General features: G+C 58.5%; 1 protein-coding gene across 1 annotated transcript; it reads right to left on the reverse strand.

The window, feature by feature from the left end:
* Positions 1 to 36: 36 nt before the first annotated feature.
* On the reverse strand, positions 37 to 18,688 carry CFAP70 (cilia and flagella associated protein 70). The gene is given in 23 exon segments (XM_061993032.1): positions 37 to 117; positions 236 to 283; positions 1,219 to 1,320; positions 1,837 to 1,926; positions 2,768 to 2,929; positions 3,913 to 4,065; positions 4,567 to 4,655; positions 5,337 to 5,449; positions 5,994 to 6,138; positions 6,293 to 6,408; positions 6,503 to 6,636; positions 8,728 to 8,853; positions 9,465 to 9,596; positions 10,174 to 10,365; positions 10,852 to 10,912; positions 11,960 to 12,048; positions 12,512 to 12,592; positions 13,259 to 13,426; positions 14,958 to 15,089; positions 15,939 to 16,079; positions 17,112 to 17,207; positions 17,796 to 17,978; positions 18,512 to 18,688. Coding segments are annotated over 23 exon segments (2,667 nt in total). The 5' UTR covers positions 18,545 to 18,688.
* Between the last annotated feature and the right edge of the window lie 2,928 nt (positions 18,689 to 21,616).

Raw genomic sequence — 21,616 nt, forward strand, 5'->3', positions numbered from 1 at the left:
TTAACGGGGGGGTGCGGGATGTTCATGTAACGGGGGTCAGAGGGTCGGGTCGCCGAAGCCGAGGCGCTGCTGGGCAGCGCGGATCTCCCGCAGCAGCGCGTCGTTCCGCAGGCCCAGCTGCAGGGAAAGGGGTGTCAGGGGAAGGCTGCCCGCTCCCAGCCGCCGGCACCCCCGGGGCTACGGCACAGCTCCCCCCACGGCGGGCAGCGTCCCCCCGGGGCGCCCCGACACGGACCTTGAGGGTGTACTTGTAGCACTGCTCTGCCTCCAGCTGCCGGCCGCCCTGCGGGAGGGACACGGGAGGAGCCTGTGAGGAGCTGCCCTGAGGCACGGGCACGGCCGTGGTGCAACACGGTGTGAGCGGGCAGAGCACGAAGGATGAGCCCACGGGGGACACACACACATCAGGTGGCAGTGAGACAGGTGGCAGCGAGACAGGTGGCAGCACAGTTCCCAAACTATCTGTTCCACTAAGCCCATAGAGTCATCAAATACCCTGCGTTGGAACTGGTTGAGGTATCAGCTCTTTTCCAGCTCCCTGCCAGGGGGACACTTTGCACCAGCCCCATCCAGCCTGACTTGGAAAGACTTACAGGAATAGGACAGCCTCAGCCTCTCTGGGCAACTATCCCAGGGCCTCATACAATCCCAGGTGAGGGCTGGCAGGGCCCTGCAGAGCTGCCCCAGCCCCAGCCCCTGCTCCAGCAGCTTCCCCTGGCTCAGGGGCACAGGAACATGTCCAGCTGGGGTTGGAAACCTCCTGAGCAGGAGCCTCCACACCCTCCCTGGGCAGCCTGGGCCAGGGCTCCCTCCCCTCAGCACCAAAGGACTTGCTCCTCCTGTGCCAGGGGAACTGTTTGTGTCCCAGCTGATGTCCATCACCCCTTGTCTCAACACTTGAGACAACAGGAATAAACACCCTGTCAGGGATGGAGCTTCTCAATCCCTAAACCTCCCCTCTGTCAGTTTGAAGCCATCACCCCTCCTCCTGGCACTCCAGGCCCCTGGACAAAGTCCCTCCACATGTTTCTTGTCAGCCCCTTTAGGGACTGAAGGCTGATCAAAGATCACCCTGGAGCCTTCTCTCCTCCAGGCTGAGCACCCCCACCTCTCCCAGCCAGACCTACAAGATGCTCTTTGTGCTCATGAGCAGATGCTGATGAATGTCCCTGCTCTGTCCGGCTGGCAGTGGGAGCTGCTGCCTGGCCAGGCACTCACCTGCAGGCAGATCAGGGCAAGGTATCCCCACACTTCAGCGTTGGAGTTATCTAGGGCATTGGCTTCAGAGAGAGCATCCTCTGCCTCCACCATCTCTACCAGCTTAAGAGCACAGAGAACAGACAAAAGACAAAGAGCAGGCAGAAAGGGCTTCAGAGCTGAGCACAGCCAAGGAAATCAGTGCAAGTGTCTAGCAGGGTTTCCTGTGAACTGGGCACCACAGAACAAAGTGTCCCCCCATCCTGCTGACACCCACCCTTTAGGTACTTGTCAGTGTTGCTGAGGTGCCCCTGAGCTCAGGCTTCTCTTCTCCAGGCTGAACAGCCCCAGGGCTGCAGCCTTTCCTCCTCACACACATGTTCCATCCCCTCAGCACCTTGGTGTCCCTGCACTGGCCTCTCTGCAGCAGTTCCCTGTCTCTCTGCAGCTGGGGAGCCCAGAGCTGGCCACAGGACTCCAGCTGAGGCCTCAGCAGGGCAGAGCAGAGGGGCAGCAGAGGCTCCCTCCCCCTGCTGCCCCCACTCTTGATGCCCCCAGGCTGCCCTTGGCCTCTTGCCCACGAGGGCACGTTGTTGCTCATATTTAAAGCACAGACGAGTGGAAGGTAACTGCACTTACCCTGTAGCAGGCGATTCCCACCCCCAGCCAGGTGAGACAGGACGCAGAGCTCTTGCAGGCCAGCAGGTAGATCTGCTTGGCTCGGCCATACTGCCAGGAGAGAGCACACCCTGTGTCTCTCTGCATCAAACATCACTCCACAGGCAACCCCCTCTCCTCGGGGATTTACCAACCCCCCCAGCTCTGGTGAAGCTCAGACACCCACTGTGCCCCGTGCTGCTGGGGGGCTGTGAGCCTGCCCAGTGCCCCCAGTGCTGGCTGGGACTCAGATGGTAATTAGCAGTCAGCCTCATTTGCAGGATGCTGAGAAACAGCTCAGCAGCACCCCCAGGTGGCACAAGGAGGCAGAGCAGGGCTGTGCTCCGAGGAGCTGAGCCTGCAGGGTTTGCTGTGTTGGGAGAACTTGGCTATAGGTACAGATCACCGTGTCTTGTACCCAGGGTCTGGAAACTCCTGCCAGTTGCTTTGTGGCAAATTCCCTCCCACAGGGTCCCAAGAATCCCAGAGTGTGGGGCTGGCAGGGCCCTGCAGAGCTGCCCCAGCCCCAGCCCCTGCTCCAGCAGCTTCCCCTGGCTCAGGGGCACAGGAACGTGTCCAGCTGGGGTTGGAAACCTCCCGAGAAGGAGCCTCCACACCCTCCCTGGGCAGCCTGGGCCAGGGCTCCCTCACCTCAGCACCAAAGGACTTTCTCCTCCTGTGCCAGGGGAACTGTTTGTGTCCCAGCTGATGTCCACCACCCCTTGTCCTGGCACTGGCCACCACAGAACAAAGTGTCCCCCCCATCCTGACACCCACCCTTTAGGGACTTTTCAGTGCTGCTGAGGTGCCCCTGAGCTCAGGCTTCTCTTCTCCAGGCTGAACAGCCCCAGGTCCTGCAGCCTTTCCTCATAAGAAAGATGCTCCAATCCCCCCACTCCCACTGGCTCCTCACCTCTTTCTCCTGCAGGTGGATGCAGCCCAGGCGCAGGTAGATGCAGTGCATGTCCTCAGCATCCTCCACAAAGCTGATGGCTCGCTCGTAGCACTGCTTTGCCTTGCCAAAGTCCCTCTTCAGGTAGCAGAGGTGCCCTCTCTGAGCCCAGACATTTGGATTCTGCACACAAACCCAGGAGGGAGACTTGGGGGGGGGGGGGGGGGGACAGGGACCTCTGCAGTCAGCAGAAAGGAACAAACCAGCTGACTGGTGTTTGGTAAGAGCAGGGCAGATTCCAGGTACAGAGTGGAAAACGAGTCAGTGGGCTGCTTGTGTAACAGCAGCTAGTGGAGCCTCCTCTCTCCAGCCTTTCCCTGCACAGTGTCCTGGCCAGCACAAGGCTCTTCAGGCACAGTGAGTGGGCAAACAGCATTAGAACCATAGAATCACAGATTTATTTGGGCTGGAAAAAGCCCTTGGAGCTGCTGCAGTCCCAGCCCTGCCCTCACCCTGCCCAGCCCAGCACTGACCCACAGCCCTCAGCACCTCAGCCCCACGCCTTTGGGATCCCTCCAGGGCTGGGCACTCCCCCAGCTCCCTGGGCAGCCTGGCACAGGGGCTGACACCCCTCTCAGGGAAACAGTTGTGCCTCAGCTCCAACCTCACCCTCCCCTGGGGCAGCTTGAGCCTATTTCCTCGTGTCCATTTGGAGCTGCCACCTTCCTCCTGCCTTCCATTCAACCCCAGCCCCGAGGCTGCATTCCCTCTCCTGCTGAATAACAACCTTGTTTCTCACAGAACAGCCTGACTGGCTCACACAGTGAAAGAGGAGCAGGAGATCCACCTTCAAAGGGAAAAGAAAGGCAGAGGCTGCAGAAGGAGGAATGCTCACACAGGAATGCCCCTGTGAGTGCAGGAGGTGACAGAAGGCAGGCAGAAGCAGAGGGCAGCACTGTGGGCACAGCAGCTCATCAGCCACCACCATCCTCCCCTGCAGAACTGCTGCAGATCTGCACTGGGATTGCTGAGGGGGACACAGAGGGTGGGCTCCAGGGTCACACGTGGCAGCAGCAGGGGCAGAGGCTGCCGTGGTGTTGGGCAGCAGCCTGTGGCAGGGCAGCATGTCCTGGCAGCGCCTGGGGCTGTGCCATGCCCACACTCACCATGCAGCCCATCCTCATGGCCTCCCCAAGGCATTCTTCACACTTGGCCACATCTTCCTTCAGCAAGTAGGTCTGGGCCAGGGCCAGGTAGTAGCTGCAGGAGGGACCTCCCTGAGGGCTCAGCAGCTCGTGGGCAAGGGCCCTGTGAGCAAACTGTGGAGGAAGGACACAGCATGGGGTGAGGGGAGCAGGAAGCCACAGCACCCCCAGAAGCACACTGCAAGAGGCCTGACTTGCACCTATTTGACTTCCAAGGACAGAAAACAGCAGATTTACCCCCCCTCAGCCTCCTCTTCTCCAGGATTGAACACCCCCAGCTCCTCACCCCCATTGCACAGAGAAGAGCACATCTGCAGCAAGTCTGACTCCTGCAGCAGGCAGTGCTGAGCTGAGGCACCCTGAGGACCTGCCCTGCCCCACATGGCTCTGTCCCCAGCCAGCAGTCTGGTGTGAACACGCTGCCTGGCCACACTTTGCCATTTCTGGGCAGGGATGGGTTTGCTTCCTCCTGTGCTCAGCAGCTGGGGCAGCCACAGCTTGTCCTCTGAGCCCAAGAAGGGGGTTTGCTGCAACTTTGCCACTTGGTCTTTGGCAATAACCCACTGAAGGAGATCAAATCTCCCACCCTACCCCAAGACTCTGCGCTGAGCTGACCTGGAGGGCATTGGCTTTCAGCAGGAATCCCACTGCCTTCATGAAGATGCTGCAGGGAGGCTGGCTGGGTCCTGAGCCAGGGGATGGTGCTGCAAGAAATGGTGTCTCCATCAGTCCCAAAGCTTTTAATTTCTGCCCTGGTGTGGGCAGAGGAATCCCAGCAACACGGTGGGACAGCCAGGAGGTGGCAGGAGAGGCTGAAGCACAGATTAACTCAACATCTCCTTCAGAAGGGCTTCAGTTTGGTAAGAGATGAGAAAAGAAACGATGCTCTTGACCCACTAATCTTCCAGACCAAACTCAGAGGAAGCAAAGGCAGGAATTTAGGGCTGAAGCTTGTCAGAGTAAGTTTCAGTGAGGCCCCTGACTCTCCAAACCAACCCAGTGGGGTCTGAAGCACCCAGCACCGCCACCTCTTTGCCTCCCACTGGAGAGAGGAGCTGCAGTGGAGGCAGAGCACACAGCACACGACCAGAGGAGAGCCACAGGGGCACTTTAAGAGGTGGCAGCTCAGGAAGAAGCCATGGGAGCAGCTGATGAAGGCTGCTGTGGGCACTGCCATCTAGGGAGGGAACTGCATTCCCCTGCTGAGCATCGAGCTGAACCTGCTCTGCCCTGACGTTCCCTGGCCAGGGAGAGACAAGCAGCCTTGATGTCCTGCCTTGGCATCAGGATGGCCACAGCTCAGTGCTCCCAGGTTGTTCCCCTCTCCTCTCCTTCCTCCTCCATCTCCCAGGCTCTCCCTTACACACCAGACCCCATCCACAAACCTTTGGGAGCTGCTTCTGCAGCAGCAGCCTCTTCCTCTGGTGCCACACAGGGCAGGGCAGGCTGCACCACCCCTGGCACTTCACCAGCTGAGCTGGCTGGGACCTGCTCTGGAATGAAACCCCCACCAACCATTAGGTGCAAGAAGAGTTTGCCATGAGCTGCCCAGGTTGGGGCAGAGACAAAAGGTACAAAGGTGTGTCAGATTCTCACAAGTGGGAAGAAGTTTCTTTGCAGGAGGCAACACCTGGGTCTGGGGCTTGGAGGACAAGGTTTCCATGTGAAGCTAGGAATGGGTGTAAACCAGGCAAGATCCCTTCCCTCATAATCATAAGGGGCAAAAGCCAGGTGGGTGACAGGGGGTGCCTGAGGCACTTTGCACACAGTGCTGGTAACATCAGAAATCAAGCCAGCCAACATTTCCCAGGGCCTGGCCACATAGCTGGGACTGGGAATCAACTCCCATTTCAGTGCAGGGTGAGACTGGAGACTGGGCAGAAGGTTTTCCCTGAGAGGGGTGTGAGCCCCTGTGCCAGGCTGCCCAGGGAGCTGGGGGAGTGCCCAGCCCTGGAGCTACTGCTGAGCCTCCTCCTTGCTGGTGCTGGGCATTACCTGACAAGGACTCTTCTGGGCCTGGGCTGGGAGTCCTCCCCCCCTCAGCAGAAATGGGCTTTTCCCCTCCTTCTCCCTCAGCAGCCTCAGGGCTGCTCCTCTGCTTGGTGAGCTGTGCTTGCAGGAGCTTCTTAGCCTCACGAAAGGCCACTTCTGCCTGAACATTGTTGTTCTGCAGCTCATAAAACAACCCTAGGTGAGACAGAGCAGCATGAGCAGACATCCACCCCCCAGCAAAAGCCTTCCCTTGGCCCTCAGATTAGAGCAGGGAGATGAGGATGAGGGGCAGAAGCCATGCTTGGCTCTCCTGTGAGCTGAGAGCTCACAGCCTGGTTTGCTTTCGTACCTGAAAGTGTCCAGGCTAAGATGCTGGATGGCTCCAAGCAGCAGGCATCCTCAAAGAAAACCTCTGCCTCTTCATAGTGCTGCAGCATGGCAGCCACAACCCCACAGAGCAGCAAGCTGGGCACAGGGGCAGGGTTAGCCTTGTGGGCAGCAGGCAGGGGGGTGGGGGGCACCCCCCACCTCCCACCCTCCCTCCAGGAGCACACAGCACCTTGGGATGTGATGGAGGTCCAGAGAAAGAGCCTGCTGGAAGCACTCCTGGGCTTTGGTTGTGTCCTCACACAGGAGGCAGAATGCACCATAGTCCAGCCAGGGCTGGATGTTGTCCTGGTCCTGAGCTATCCTCTAGATAAAAGAGATCCTGGCTGGAGTGTGTGGCTGCAATCCTGCTCAGCACACACCACAGGCTGCAGGGGCTGCTGCAACCCTGCTCAGCACACACCACAGGCTGCAGGGGCTGCTGCAACCCTGCTCAGCACACACCACAGACTGCAGGGGCTGCTGCAACCCTGCTCAGCACACACCACAGGCTGCAGGGGCTGCTGCAACCCTGCTCAGCACACACCACAGGCTGCAGGGGCTGCTGCAACCCTGCTCAGCACACACCACAGGCTGCAGGGGCTGCTGCAATCCTGCTCAGCACACACCACAGGCTGCAGGGGCTGCTGCAACCCTGCTCAGCACACACCACAGGCTGCAGGGGCTGCAATCCTGCTCAGCACACACCACAGGCTGCAGGGGCTGCTGCAACCCTGCTCAGCACACACCACAGGCTGCAGGGGCTGCAATCCTGCTCAGCACACACCACAGGCTGCAGGGGCTGCTGCAATCCTGCTCAGCACACACCACAGGCTGCAGGGGCTGCTGCCATCCTGCTCAGCACACACCACAGGCTGCAGGGGCTGCAATCCTGCTCAGCACATACCAGAGGCTGCAGGGGCTGCTGCCATCCTGCTCAGCACACACCACAGGCTGCAGGGGCTGCTGCAACCCTGCTCAGCACACACCACAGGCTGCAGGGGCTGCTGCAACCCTGCTCAGCACACACCACAGACTGCAGGGGCTGCTGCAACCCTGCTCAGCACACACCACAGGCTGCAGGGGCTGCTGCAACCCTGCTCAGCACACACCACAGGCTGCAGGGGCTGCAACCCTGCTCAGCACATACCAGAGGCTGCAGGGGCTGCTGCCATCCTGCTCAGCACACACCACAGGCTGCAGGGGCTGCTGCCATCCTGCTCAGCACACACCACAGACTGCAGGGGCTCCTGCAGTCCTGCTCAGCACACACCACAGGCTGCAGGGGCTGCTGCCATCCTGCTCAGCACACACCACAGGCTGCAGGGGCTGCTGCAACCCTGCTCAGCACACACCACAGACTGCAGGGGCTGCTGCAACCCTGCTCAGCACACACCACAGACTGCAGGGGCTGCTGCAACCCTGCTCAGCACACACCACAGACTGCAGGGGCTGCTGCAACCCTGCTCAGCACACACCACAGGCTGCAGGGGCTGCTGCAACCCTGCTCAGCACACACCACAGGCTGCAGGGGCTGCTGCAACCCTGCTCAGCACACACCACAGGCTGCAGGGGCTGCAATCCTGCTCAGCACACACCACAGGCTGCAGGGGCTGCTGCAACCCTGCTCAGCACACACCACAGGCTGCAGGGGCTGCAACCCTGCTCAGCACATACCAGAGGCTGCAGGGGCTGCTGCCATCCTGCTCAGCACACACCACAGGCTGCAGGGGCTGCTGCAACCCTGCTCAGCACACACCACAGACTGCGGGGGCTCCTGCAATCTTGCTCAGCACACACCACAGGCTGCAGGGGCTGCTGCCATCCTGCTCAGCACACACCACAGGCTGCAGGGGCTGCTGCAACCCTGCTCAGCACACACCACAGACTGCAGGGGCTCCTGCAATCCTGCTCAGCACACACCACAGGCTGCAGGGGCTGCTGCCATCCTGCTCAGCACACACCACAGGCTGCAGGGGCTGCTGCAACCCTGCTCAGCACACACCACAGGCTGCAGGGGCTGCTGCAATCCTGCTCAGCACACACCACAGGCTGCAGGGGCTGCTGCCATCCTGCTCAGCACACACCACAGGCTGCAGGGGCTGTTGCAATCCTCCTGCTTTGTCTGACCTCCTGTCAGAGGGCCCAGTGTCCCCACTGCTGAGCCAGCATGCCTTCTGGACCAGCTCATCCCATTCTCCTGGCCTGCAGGCAGAAGCCCTTGGTGAACTGCTCAGGCTCTGTGTCCCTTCCTCCAGAGAGCAGCATCTCTCTACAAAATCCCTGAGTGTCCTGCTCACACCCACCTCCTGCCTCCCTGCACAAGTCAGGGCTGGCTGAGCTGTCAGCAACACGGTGGTGTGCTGGTCACCAGCCCAGACACACAGGATGGGCAGGAAGGAATGGGGGCTCCTTTACCTGTTGGTGGTACAGAGATGCCAGCTTGTAGTCCTTGCTGACTTCAGCTTCACGAGCAAAGAGCAGGAGCTGCTCTGTGGTTGTGCAGGACACAGGGGCAGGAGAAGCATCTTCCTCAGACAGCAGCTGGCAGGGAAAGAGGCAGAGTGTTGGTCCTGGGGAGGGCAATATCCATCATTTGCAGTCGTGACAGGTAAAAGCATCCCCTGGATCAGAACCATGAGAATACTCTGTGGTGTCACTGACTGGTGACCCCAGCTCAGGCTCTGCCTGGGTGAGAGGCAGATGGCACAGACCCAGGGCAGGGATTGTCCCCTGTGCTGGGCCCTGGGGAGGCTGCAGGACAGGGCTGTGCTCAGTGGTGGGCTCCTCACTCACTGCCACAGGGACACTGAGGGGCTGCAGCTGGGGAAGGGGCTGGAGCACAAGGGTGCTGGGGAGGGGCTGAGGGAATGGGGGTGTTCGGTGTTTTTATTGGATATTAGCAAAAATGCCTTTCCCAAAGGGCTGTTCAGCCCTGTGCCAGGCTGCCCAGGGAGCTGGGGCAGTGCCCAGCCCTGGAGGGATCCCAAAGGCGTGGAGCTGAGGTTCTGAGAGTCAGGGGTTAGTGCTGGGCTGGGCAGGGTGAGGGCAGGGCTGGGACTGCAGCAGCTTCAGGGGCTTTGCCAACTGAAATGATTCTGGGATTCACTAGACACTGTGAAGTCATGTCCCCAGCCACCCAGGTTTCTCCCTACCTGGTTCAGGGCAACGTGCATCTGGTCCACAAGGTACACATAGAGCTCACTGAGAAATGCCTGGAACTCCTCCTGAGTCTCAAAGGCTGTGGTCTTCAGGTATTTCTCCCTGACAATCTTCACCACAGCATACTGTGGGACACAGGACTGTTGGACAGGATGGGACCCCCCCACCCCCCCACCAGCTCTGTGGCTGCAGAGCCAGGACACACTGACTGTGCCTGAAGCTCCAGCTTAGTTCCAAGGAACAAATCCAGCCCAGCACTGATAGAACTAGAAAAAACCAAACAGGGGTGAGTTCCTTTCCCACCTCCCAGCCCTGGCTCTCTGACACACTGGTGCTCCTTTAGGGACCACACAGATGGTTCATCCCTTTGGCACAGAGACAGGGGCTCCAGGCAGAGGGTGGCTGAGTGCAACCAGCTGAGAGAGGGGAACCCCCTTTCTCTGCCAGGGCAGTCTGTGGGTGTGCAGGAGCAGTCAGCTTTGCCTTCCTCAGGCTATGAGCAGCAGGCAGAGACATGACCAGCTTTGGAGGCTGCCCTGGTGTGTGCAGCCTGGTGCCTGCTCGCTTCTGTGCCCTCCCCATGCCCGCTGCACCAGCCCTGGGTGGCAGGAAGAGATTCTGGAGCGACACATCCCCCACAGAGCATCAACTCCTTCACTAAGAAACAAGCAGAGAAGTGCAAGGCACAAATGGACTCTTTACCTTGAGCTGTTCCTTAAAAGCAAAGTATTTGCCAGAGCTGTTGAGCTCGAAGTTGAGCCGGAGCCTCTGTGCCCCCAGGGTCTGCTGGTCTGGCACTTCCCCCTCGGGCACCCCCTGCCCAAACAGCCTGTGGCACTCCCTCAGGATGGCAGCAGCAACGCTGGAGATGTGGCTGTGGTAATCTTCCACGGCCTAGGAAAGATACAGACCTCACCAGCCCCTTGTGCCATGGACCTTGGAGCCGACTCAGTCTGTCACACGCCCCTTCCCACCCAGGCCTGAGGGCTGCAAACACCTCAGTGCGGGGACCAAAGGGCTCCTCCACCAGCAGCTATTGCTCCTGCTGCATTTTGCAGCCAGAACCCAGCATCTCAGTCACTGCCACCTCTTCTGCAGCAGCATAACTGGCTGTAAGTAAAACACACCCCATTTGTCCAAGGATGGGACAAGGGGCAAGAGCTGCAACAGAAGAGGTTCCAAAGCAACACCAGGACAAAGGTGTTCCCTGTGGAGGGGAGGGAGCCCTGGCAGGGGCTGCCCAGATGGGCTGTGGAGGCTCCTTGGACTCCAGGAGCTTTTCCAACCAAAGTAATTCAATTCAGACTGAGTTTGAAGATTGTCCTGTGTGAGAGGGAGGAGGGCAGGAGCTGGCAGAGCGGTGGCAAGGCCACCACGTACCTTCTCGGCTCCCGTGGTCCGGGGCGGCAGCGGAGGCCGAGGAGGGATCATCTGCTGCACCCTGCCAGGGAGAGGACACAAGGGATCAGCCAGACACACTGCCAGCAACGCTGCCTTGCCTTGGGTGCAGGCAGCCTGCAGTGGTAGGGGGGTTCCAGCCTGTCATCATATCCCTGAGCCACCTCACAGGGACCTGGGGAGGACACTGAAGTCTCAGACCGAGAGCAAACTGTTGTAGCTCATCATAAGGTGTGGAGCTGCTGGTGGCAACACTGCACTGGGGTCAGGTGAGGTTTACTTGTTATTTCCACTGGATTTGACTGGTGAGAGGGGTCTGAAGCCCTCAGCACGACTGTTGCTGAGGTTTTACTCAAACCCTTGGTATCAAACCAGCCTCAGCTCATTGGGGTTTTGATCCCAAACACCCTCAGTCCTTACAACACAACCCAGCCCACCAGGCAGAGGTGTCACATTCCTGTGATGGCTCCTACCCAACCAGCACAGCAAGCTGCTTGTTCCCTGCCAAATACGAACCACTTGTGTAACTGTTGTGGCAGCTGAGCCCCTGCCCAGCCTCCTTCTCCAGGTTCTGAGCCTCAGCCACTTCTCCCACCCCAACAGAGACACAGAATCCCAGAGTGGTGGGGCTGAGAAGGGCCAGGATGTGGGGACTGCAGAACAGAGCCTGGCTGGGAATGCAGACACTGCTGGGCTGCTCTGGGGGGTCCCCTTCTGAGGGGCACTGGGGGGAGATCCCAGCTGCCTGCTCTGAAGCACTCTGGCCAAATCCTCCCCCCATGCCAGTGGGCTCTGGCTCGGGCCCTTGGGTGGTCCCTACAGAAGGCTCCAAGCCATGTTTCCACCCTGCAGAAAAGAGCTGTGAGCCCCAGAGCTGCCCCATGGCCTCACATAGAATCACAGACTGGTTTCAGCTGGCAGAGCCCTTTCAGCCCATGGGGTGCAGCCTCTGTCCCAGCCCCATCACCCACCAGCCCATTGCCCTCAGTGCAACACCCACCCAGCTCTGAAACCCCTCCAGGGACGGTGACTCCATCCCCTCCCTGGGCAGCTGTTCCAATGCCTGACAGCCCTGAAGTTCCTCACACACCTCTGGGTGAGCTCCTCTGGCAGCCTCTTTGCTACCAAGGCCTTGTCCAGCTTGATCTCCACCACCAGGAACGTCCCTGCTTCTGGGTACTGCTGTGAAGACAAACGTTGCTTTCTCAGTGCCCTGCTGTCTGGAGCTGGTGCTGGTGTAATGAGAGACTGAGCATCTAGCTACAGATCTGCAGAGAACCCCCCTCAACTGTAGAGATACAGCTGCTTTTATAACCTGCCCTCAGAATGATTTACAGCAGCAAAATCCAGCTCGAGAAAGCAGAAAGCCCAGATAACCAACCTGCCTGCTGAGTGCATGTGGGCTCTGAGGCTTCTGAGGAGGAAGCCAAGATATGAGGGGACCCTTTGAAATAAACAGCTGATCATTTACAGAGAGCTCCCAGCCCACAGCAAGGCTGCTCTCCAGCTGGGGGCACTGGGAGAACTCCAGGACATCCCTTGGCCAACTCACTCCTGAAGCACTGAACGGTGTGAAAGGTGAGAGGCAGCAGCACAGGGACAGCCTGGCAGCCTTTCCTTCCCTCTGGAGAGAAACAATTACCTGTCCATTCAGGCTGACACATGTGGCATTTTCAGCTTCCACGGTGCCATCTGACAGCTGGGGTTTGGGCACGTTGGACACCTGGTGAAGGAAAAGGGGAGACGTGTCTCGGTTCACATTCAACAGACTCACATCTGCATGAGCTCAGGATGGGAGCTGTGTGATGGAGGCTACCAGGATGCTGAGGGGATGGAACATGTGTGTGAGGAGGAAAGGCTGTGGGCTCTGGGGCTGTTCAGCCTGGAGAAGAGAAGCCTGAGCTCAAGGGCACCTCAGCAGCACTGACAAGCACCTAAAGGGTGGGTGTCAGGATGGGGGACACTTTGTTCTGTGGTGCCCAGGGACAGGACAAGGGGTGATGGACATCAGCTGGGACACAAACAGTTCCCCTGGCACAGGAGGAGAAGCTCCTTTGGTGCTGAGGTGAGGGAGCCCTGGCCCAGGCTGCCCAGGGAGGGTGTGGAGGCTCCTGCTCAGGAGGTTTCCAACCCCAGCTGGACACGTTCCTGTGCCCCTGAGCCAGGGGAAGCTGCTGGAGCAGGGGCTGGGGCTGGGGCAGCTCTGCAGGGCCCTTGCAGCCCCAGCACTCTGGGGTTCCACAGGCTGCTGAGGCAGCTCATACCAACATGTTAGCAGAATGAGCATCTCTCAGCTGGCTGAGGTGACACAGCATCAGTCCCTGGTGTCTCTGCGCCCCACATACCTCCACCAGGAACTGCAGCAACTGTGTTGCTCTCTAGCCCTCACCCTTCTGGTGGAATCCTTCTCTTTGGTGATTTTTTCTTTGTCTTCCTTCAGAGTCTTGCTGGGAACAGTGCTGGAAAGGGTGGTGCTGATTCCTGAGGTCCACAAGCCTTCCTTGTTCAGCCTGAGCTGCGTCCTGAGATCCCGGAAAACACTGTGCTGACATTTGGTCTGAAGAAACAGAGGGCACAGAGGGACAAGCCAGGCTTCCTCAGCCCCTTGCCTTAACCCCTCACGTTGCAAAACATGTTGTCAGGCTCCTAAATGCATTAACAGCTCCCTCCCCTCCTCCTGCCCTCCTGGGTGCTCAGGGCCAGCTCTGAGGCCACAAAGCTGTGGAGCCTCCAGTTGGACTATGACAAGAGCTGCCCAAGGAAGCCTCAGCAAGGTCTCCCTGTCTTCTCTCCAGAGCTGCCTTTTCACTGAGGCACTGGCCCTTGATTCTTGCCTGAGCTATGTGGCAGATACGCTGCAGCCCAGCTCCGTGCTGCAGCCCAGCTCCATGCTGCAGCCCAGCTCCGTGCTGCAGCCCAGCTCCCTGCTGCAGCCCAGCTCCCTGCTGCAGCCCAGCTCCGTGCTGCAGCCCAGCTCCCTGCTGCAGCCCAGCTCCCTGCTGCCCTGATCCTGACCCACTGGCCTGAGTTCCGGCTCGATCCTGGTCCTGCCTCCCAGCTGTGGGCTTGCCTGGTGCTGTGGGCTGGTAGGGGAATCTGGCTGCCCTCCTCAAGTCTGCTCTGTGCTTTTTTGGCTGCCCCTGCCTGCCCTGCAGTGACTCTCAGCTCCCAGCTCACCTTCCCTGACACACACCATGGGATTGCAAGGAATAGGTTTCCCATATTGTGACGGTGTGACCAGGCTGCTCCCCCCCAGCATCACTGTCACACAGGCAGCAGGAACTGAGGAGATCCCAAGGAGAGGATCCTGGACCAAAGAGCAGCCCAAAGCACCCACAAAACCAGAGAATGGGAAGGACAGAGAGAGCACTTGACTCACAACAGCTAAGTGCTAGAGGACAAGGAGTACCATGCTCTCAAGTGGCTGCTATTTACAGCAGCAAAGCAGAGAAAACCTGGCTCTGTTTTGCAATAGCCAGTGGGAGCACAGAGAGAGGGAGAATGGCTGTAATTCACCCAGCTCCCATGGCCTGGACAGCAGCACCTCGGGGGACAGGGACAGAAAAACCAGGCTGTGCATCTGCCCTCCTGAAACAAGCTCAGGTCTGTTCTGGGAGCACTGTGGGAAAATGGAGATGTAACTCTTCCTGAGACAGGGGGGAGAGAGGCAAAGACAAACAGAGCTCCGGCTGGAAGAGCTCCAGGGACGGCTTTTTCGGCTGTTGCCTGTGGTAACACCGTCCCTCCAGAGCCGCTGTTTGCTTTTCCCAGCACGGCACCTCACGTGCCCGTGTCCCAGACGGGAGAGGGGAGCAGCTCTTACAGCCCTACCCTGCTCAGCTGCTGCCAGATGAGGGAGTGGAGCGAGCTTCAGAGCCTCTCAGCCCCCAAACCTGCTCACACACAGCCAGAGATCTGCCTTTGAGAAGTCAGCACTTCAAAGCTCCTCTCCTTCCTTTCCCCATCCCCAGGAGGGCAGGCAAGTTGGAGAGGCAGCGTCTGAATGGCAGGCTGCCCACGCTGCCTGCTCCCGAGCCCACGCTGTGCAAACACAGCTGCAGAGCTGGAGCTGCCTGCTCTGCCCTCACCTTCTCAGACACCTGGCTGTCCTGGTAGGTGACGACACGGAAAGCACCTCGGAGCCGCTTCACACCTGGGCACAGCAAGGGCAGCACGTCCACAAAGGCCACGCCATGGAAGGAAACCTGCCCCTCCTCTCCCTGCAAACGCAGAGCAAGGCACTGACACACTCAACAGCCTGTTACTCTCCTCAAAGAAACAAGGTCACCCATGCCATGGAGAGGCCACCCAGCAACCTGATGCTCCCGATGAGGCAGTGGCTCTCTGGCACTGGCACAGACAACCTGCACGAACACACCAGGCTCATTTGACCTCAGTCCCTGCAGGGCAGCTTTTCTCTCTGACCCCCACACTGTGCCGTTCCTCAGGGTGGGCTTTTTGAGGTCCAGCTGCACAGTTACCAACAGGGTGGTTGGAAACCCGAGTGACCCTGCCAGAGCCACACACACCTTCCTGAAGGAAATGAGGCAGCTGAGGTCTGGTGAGGCTCTGGAAGGATCTCCACCAGAGCTGCAAGATCCTGGCACCAGCGAGTGCTGAGAGGGATTCAGACCCATTTATATAACTTTGCCCTGGAACAGATTAGGAGCTCTCATGTGACCAGCCACCAGGAACAGAACCATCAGCTAAGGGGCTGTTTCTTTGTTAAGCCACCCCAGCTTGTGTGCACAAGGGAAGCTTATTTACACCCTGAGACAGAAGGTGAGGATTATTTCAAGATGCCCTAAAACCTCATTAGCCAAAGGCAAGCTCAGTGAGCTACCTTCCCTCTCCAAAAGCACCTTCTCCCTGACCCCTTTCCACCAAGCTGCCACACACCATCCTTTGTCTGTTTACCACCTCTGTGAGGCTGATTAACCCCCTCCCAAAGCCTCTGCCTCCCTTGGGCTGGTTCAAGGCTGGAGATCACAAAGGCACTGAAAGGAAACTATTCCACAATGCTGCTGCTGTTTCCCAGGCCAGAACAACATATCCCTCCCCACTGTTACCTTGTCAGCTTTGCTGGTTCTCCCTTTGCTGGGTGAGGCCACAGACACCCTGCACACCTCCATGGGCCAGTACCAGCACTCCACGATACGCTGCTGCAGCCTGAGCACAAAGCAGGGCACTGAGAGGGTGCAGAGGCCAAGCTGCAGAGCCACACCACCCTCCTTTCTGCCTCAGCAGCCCCAGAACATCCCCTGTGGGTTTGCTCTCACCCAAGACACACAGCAAGCACCCTCAGGCTGCTGGAACACGTGTGCTTTGGGGCAGGGTTGGAGCATTTGCTTCCCCATCCCCTGTATCTGTGGCACGAGCAGCTACAGAACAACTGTCAGAGCAATGCACCAGCCTTCCTCTCTCCTCTGGTTACTCCAGAAATGAAACAAATAGAAGGGAACCTGATTAACTGTGGTATCAACCCTGAATTGCACAGAGCAAGTGGACCCTGAGCTCCCATTCAGTGTGCCTGGTGACTCTGGAAGCAGCAGGGAGGCTGCTGGAAGTATGAGGAGGGGGGAAAGAATTGGAACTGAATCAGATGGAAGGGAATATTTCCACATGAGGAGTGACTGGGCTGTAAAACCCAGAGCCATGATGCAGCTGAGACCAACAACAGCATTCCAAGAGAAATGGGATACTCACCCTGATCTTGAGCACATCTGGAGCTGCTAAAGGTGACTTCTGTCCAATGAAACAGCAAGTGAGGAGTGTTCACATGGACTGAGAAGGGGTTTGTGTGTGGGGAGTTTAGCAAAGGTGAAATAGCAGCTCAGAGGAGAGCTGTGGGGGCCACTCTGCTCCACATCTGCTCACCATAACCCTACTGACCCTTCCTTCAAACTGGGAACAGTCACCAGCTCCAGCTGCTGGCAGCATGAGCGAGCATTTAGGGCCTGGAGACAGAACATACAGCCACCTCATCCTCTCCCACCACTGCAGAGCTAAGCTGCTGCCAGCAGCTGAAGGCAGTTGGCTGCTCCCTTGCCCGTGTCAACACCTTCACACCTTGGCCAACAGCCAGCCACAGGAGCCACGGCAGGCGAGGCAGTGCCGTGGTTTGGCCAAGCAAGAGGTCTGAGAGCACCTGCACATGGCTGTTCCCTGCCTGAGGTTGCTGAGCTAGGTATGTTCTGGGGTGCTTTCTCCCTGTTGCTCCATGGCAGAGGCTCTCGGGTCACTCACGTGGCTGCTGCAGCAGGATCCAGGTAACAACGTCTCTCCGTGTCCCACACGATCCTCTTTGTGCTTTCTGCTTGGATCCTAAATTCCCTGTCCTGGAGGAAAGAGCATCAGCCAGAGCCAGGCCTGCAACCTCCACATCATCCCCAAAACCACTCCCTGGGAGAGAGCACGAGTAAGTGTGGGCAGTGCAGCCACGCCTGTGCTCGGGTCCCCAGGGGGTGCTGGAGCCCCTGGCTGGCTGGTAGCACGGTTGCCCAGCTTGCTGGAGGGCTGATGAACACAAAAGCTGGCTTCCAGCTTGAGTTTCCCCTGCCTGCCCAGAAGAGCCTGACTTGGGCACTGAGAGCTGCCAACTGCAGCTGTATGGGTTTGGTAGCTTCAGGGTCACCAGCACATCCTCCAGCAGCGGTGCCCCAAATTCCCCTTCAGGCTGGGTGACGTGAGGTCTGCCACCAGCTCTGGCTTTTGCTTCCCCAGCTCCCTGCCAGGAGGCTGCAGCGAGCCCAGGGTCTGTCTGTGCTCCCCAGTCAGGAGTGACAAGAGGAAATGGGCTCCAGTTACACTGGCTGAGGCCAATCTGTCACCTCTCTCCCCTAACAAGCCTCTGCAAGTCTTTCTCAGTCCCTTCAGTGGGACCTACCGGTCCTCCCCCAGCCACACCACTGCCAGCCCTTCCTCACCTCCCTTTTGTTGAGCTCTCCATCCTCATCCTCGTAGGGACCACCAACGATGAAGGAGTCAGGGATGCTCAGAGCACCAGGGGCCAGGACGTTGGCCAGGGGCCATTTTTTGGGCCTGGGTAATGGCTCTTTTTCACCAGCAGCCTTCAGGACCCCATTGGTGAAGAGCACAGGGAGTTCCTTCTAGAGAGACACGAGAATGAAAGGGCTTGTGTTTATAACCTGAGCAGCAGCAAGTGCCAGGCTGCCCCAAGCTGGGTCTATGAAAGCAAAGCAGCAGTGCAAGGGCCTGTGGAGGTCACCAGTCCCCACAAGCACACAGAAAATGGAGAAAAAATAAATAGCCATGTGGATAAAACCCTGCCAGCTTCAGTGCAGAGCCCTGCTTGTGTTAAACACATCACAGCACAGACGCCCTGAGCACCCACCAACGCAGCTGCTGTTGCACCAGCACAGGAGCTCCACACCCCACAGGCCTGGACACTTAGAGTCAGGCTCCAGCCCTTGCTCTTGTTCAACCTCATCCCACTGCCCTCAGCCCATGGCTCCAGCCTGGCCAGGGCCCTCTGCAGCTCCCTCCTGCCCTCAGGCACATCCACACACCCACCCAGCCTCTTGTTATCTGGAAGGAGGAGGAACTCACTTGTTCCCTGAGAGTACTGTGGGAGAACAAGCCACCATGTGGCAGCCCAAACCCGTCTCCCCATGCCCCTCACCTCCCCAGCTGCTGGTACTTGTAAGCAAGCCATGTAGTGCTGCTGGGGTGCAGCAGGAGCGAAGGCTTCAGGGACACAATAAGCTGCCTCCAGCGTGACGCTCAGGAGGTTGCCCTGCGAGAGCTGTGCTGCAGAAAGCAGGGGCTCCTCTGTGCACACTGTCACTTCAAGGCCACCCTGGGAGACAAGGATAAAAGCAGAGCCAGTGACTAGACAATTATAACTCTCCTGCAAGCAGAAGCAAGCAGAAACCCAAGGCCAGAATGCATAATGTCTTAGTCGTCACCGCAGGCGCGAAGCAGGGCGGCACAGCACAGGAACTGCGCCATCACTTTGGCCAAATTGGGGCATTTCCTTGCTTAAATCATCCCTCACAACACGAGCCAGGAAGAAAGGGTCGGGGTCTCACGAAATGAGCCCCAGAGAAGGCACATCCAGGGTGGAAAACAACCATCTTCCCCTGGTGAGTGTGAGCAGCCACGCTTCGCCTCTGCCCCGGCTCCGTGAGCTGTGCACAGCCTTTAATTATCTGTCCCAACCTCGGATGGATGGTGGGTGATGACAAACCAGCTGGTCAGCATTTATTATCTCTCCTCCCTAATGAGTGTCCCCCTGCCTTGCTTACTGTGTGGCAGCTCTCAGACACAGAAAAGCCAATGCAGTAGCTACCCCTGCAGTGGGCTCCCAGAGGCGAGCGTGGGCAGGCTGGGGACCAGAATCAGCTGCATTTCCCCAGCCTCAGCCTTCATTCCCTGCTCTTTTTTTTTTCCACTGGGTATTTTTCATCCAGCTGAATGAATAAAGACCTTGCAGGAAAGGCATTTAGAGCCTGACAATAATGGGCTCTGAGACGTTCTAGGGAGACTAATAGAGTCGGGCAGGTAATCCTGCCTTTGGCTTTTGCTGGGGTTTCAGCACCAGCCTTTCCATCTTCAGTATTTTTTCTCCAGAGCAATTTGGGAGCTGCACACACTCCCATTGCCTAGCACGACCTCAGCTGTCCCAGGCGACAGGGACAGACGTCAGTGGGAGCAGCAGAGGCCGTGCGGGGCTGTGACATCCCCGTGCTGAGCCAGGCAGCTGAGTCACGCTCACCTCTCCCATTGAGAAGCCACAGGGAGATGAATGAGGGAAGGAACAGCTTCAAATTGCACATACCTTGGCCTCTGGGTGAAAGCTCTCTGATGGAGAGGTAGGCACTGCATACAAAGGAGCTGAGACCTTAAATGAACACTGTCCTGAGAAGAGACAGGATTGGGAGTAGCATAAAGTGAGACATTCTGTAGAGAAATCCCAGAGTGTGGGGCTGGCAGGGCCCTGCAGAGCTGCCCCAGCCCCAGCCCCTGCTCAAGCAGCTTCCCCTGGCTCAGGGGCACAGGAACGTGTCCAGCTGGGGTTGGAAACCTCCTGAGCAGGAGCCTCCACACCCTCCCTGGGCAGCCTGGGCCAGGGCTCCCTCACCTCAGCACCAAAGGAGCTTCTCCTCCTGTGCCAGGGGAACTGTTTGTGTCCCAGCTCATGTCCATCACCCCTTGTCCTGGCCCTGGGCAGAACAAAGTGTCCCCCCATCCTCACGCCCACCCTGTAGGTACTTGTGTTGCTGAGGTGCCCCTGAGCTCAGGCTTCTCTCCTCCAGGCTGGGCAGCCCCAGGTCCCACAGCCTTTCCTCATGAGATGTTCCAGTTCCCTGATCATCTTGGTAGCCCTGATCTAACTTTTGCAGCTCCTGGCCTAACTGCCAGCTCTGAGCTACTGATGTCACCCCTTCTTCCCCCAGACCCAGCTTCCTACCAAAGCTGGGAAGTGCATTTTGTCAAAAGGAGGCAGGTTATGGCCAGGGGTCCATAGCAAAGGACAAAAAGTGCCAGGGAGTTAAGAAGTGGCTGTGGAAGTCAAGGCTGTACCTTGAAGCAGAGGCAGAAGGTCCACCACAGCTTGACCAAGAGGCACAGTCGTCTCCTTGTGTCGCTTCTCCTTTTGCAACACCCCTATGACTGTCACTGGAGACACACAGGGAGAGGAGCTGGCAGAGCTTCTCAGGCAGCTTCAGAGCAGCAGCTCAGGGGCTGTGTCAGCTCTGGCACACGCTCCTACTTCATCTCCCAAGCCCAGTGAGAACAGTGGAGCCCAGGAGGGCAGGCCAGCACGAAAGGGGATTCTTCCAGCTGGCAGAGATGGGAACAGAACTGCTGGGACACACCCCCCCCCCCCCCATCCCCCCTGAGCTGCTCAAGGGCTATTCTTGAACAAGTGACTGCTGCATGAGGCAGGCAGAGCACAGCAGCAGGCAGCACCCGCCCCAAGGAGGGAGGTTTGGCAGCAGGGACTCACAGAGCACAGGTTTTTGTGCAAGGTCATCCAAGGAGTTGGGTCCATTGGGGCTGCACTCAAAGCTGGTCACAAAGTTGTAGGTTGCTGCCCCATTTGGCAGGAGCTCAGCCCTGGGGGAGTCCCCCAGGATCACCCCGTTGTGCTCCACACGCACCAGAGTCACCGACACGTCGCTTGGGATGCTTTTCTGTCAAGGAAGGAGCAGAGCAAGCAGTTGGCTCTGCAGCAACAGGCCAGGGATCAAGGCTGCCTCTGGCAGGCAGCTCAGCTCAGTGCCCAGCACAGGGTTCACTGCAGGGGTTCCACTACAGGAATGGGGAAGGGGAGCAGAGTTTGGCTGTGCTGAGACATGGGATCCCTGAATCGCTTGGGCTGGAAAAGCCCCTGAGGCTGCTGCAGTCCCAGCCCTGCCCTCACCCTGCCCAGCCCAGCACTGACCCACAGCCCTCAGCACCTCAGCTCCAGGGCTCTGGGATCCCTCCAGGGCTGGGCACTCCCCCAGCTCCCTGGGCAGCCTGGCACAGGGCTGAACAAAAAAGTTCTTGGCAAAAAAAGTTCTTCCTAATGTCCCATCAATGTCCAACCAATGTTCCAATCAGACCTTCCCCTTCTCTGCCTTTACCCTCCTTGGCCATGCTGTGATGCCCCAAGGATTACCAAGAGCCATGGCAGGGCATTGCAGGCTTCACCCCAGGAAAGGCAACAAAACACTCACCTAAAGCAAATCCCCCAGTACCCCCTGGAGGGTTTGTGCTTCCAGGGAGCTTAAGGCTT

Source organism: Colius striatus, chromosome 3, assembly GCF_028858725.1.
Source record: "Colius striatus isolate bColStr4 chromosome 3, bColStr4.1.hap1, whole genome shotgun sequence".
Lineage (NCBI taxonomy): Eukaryota > Metazoa > Chordata > Aves > Coliiformes > Coliidae > Colius > Colius striatus.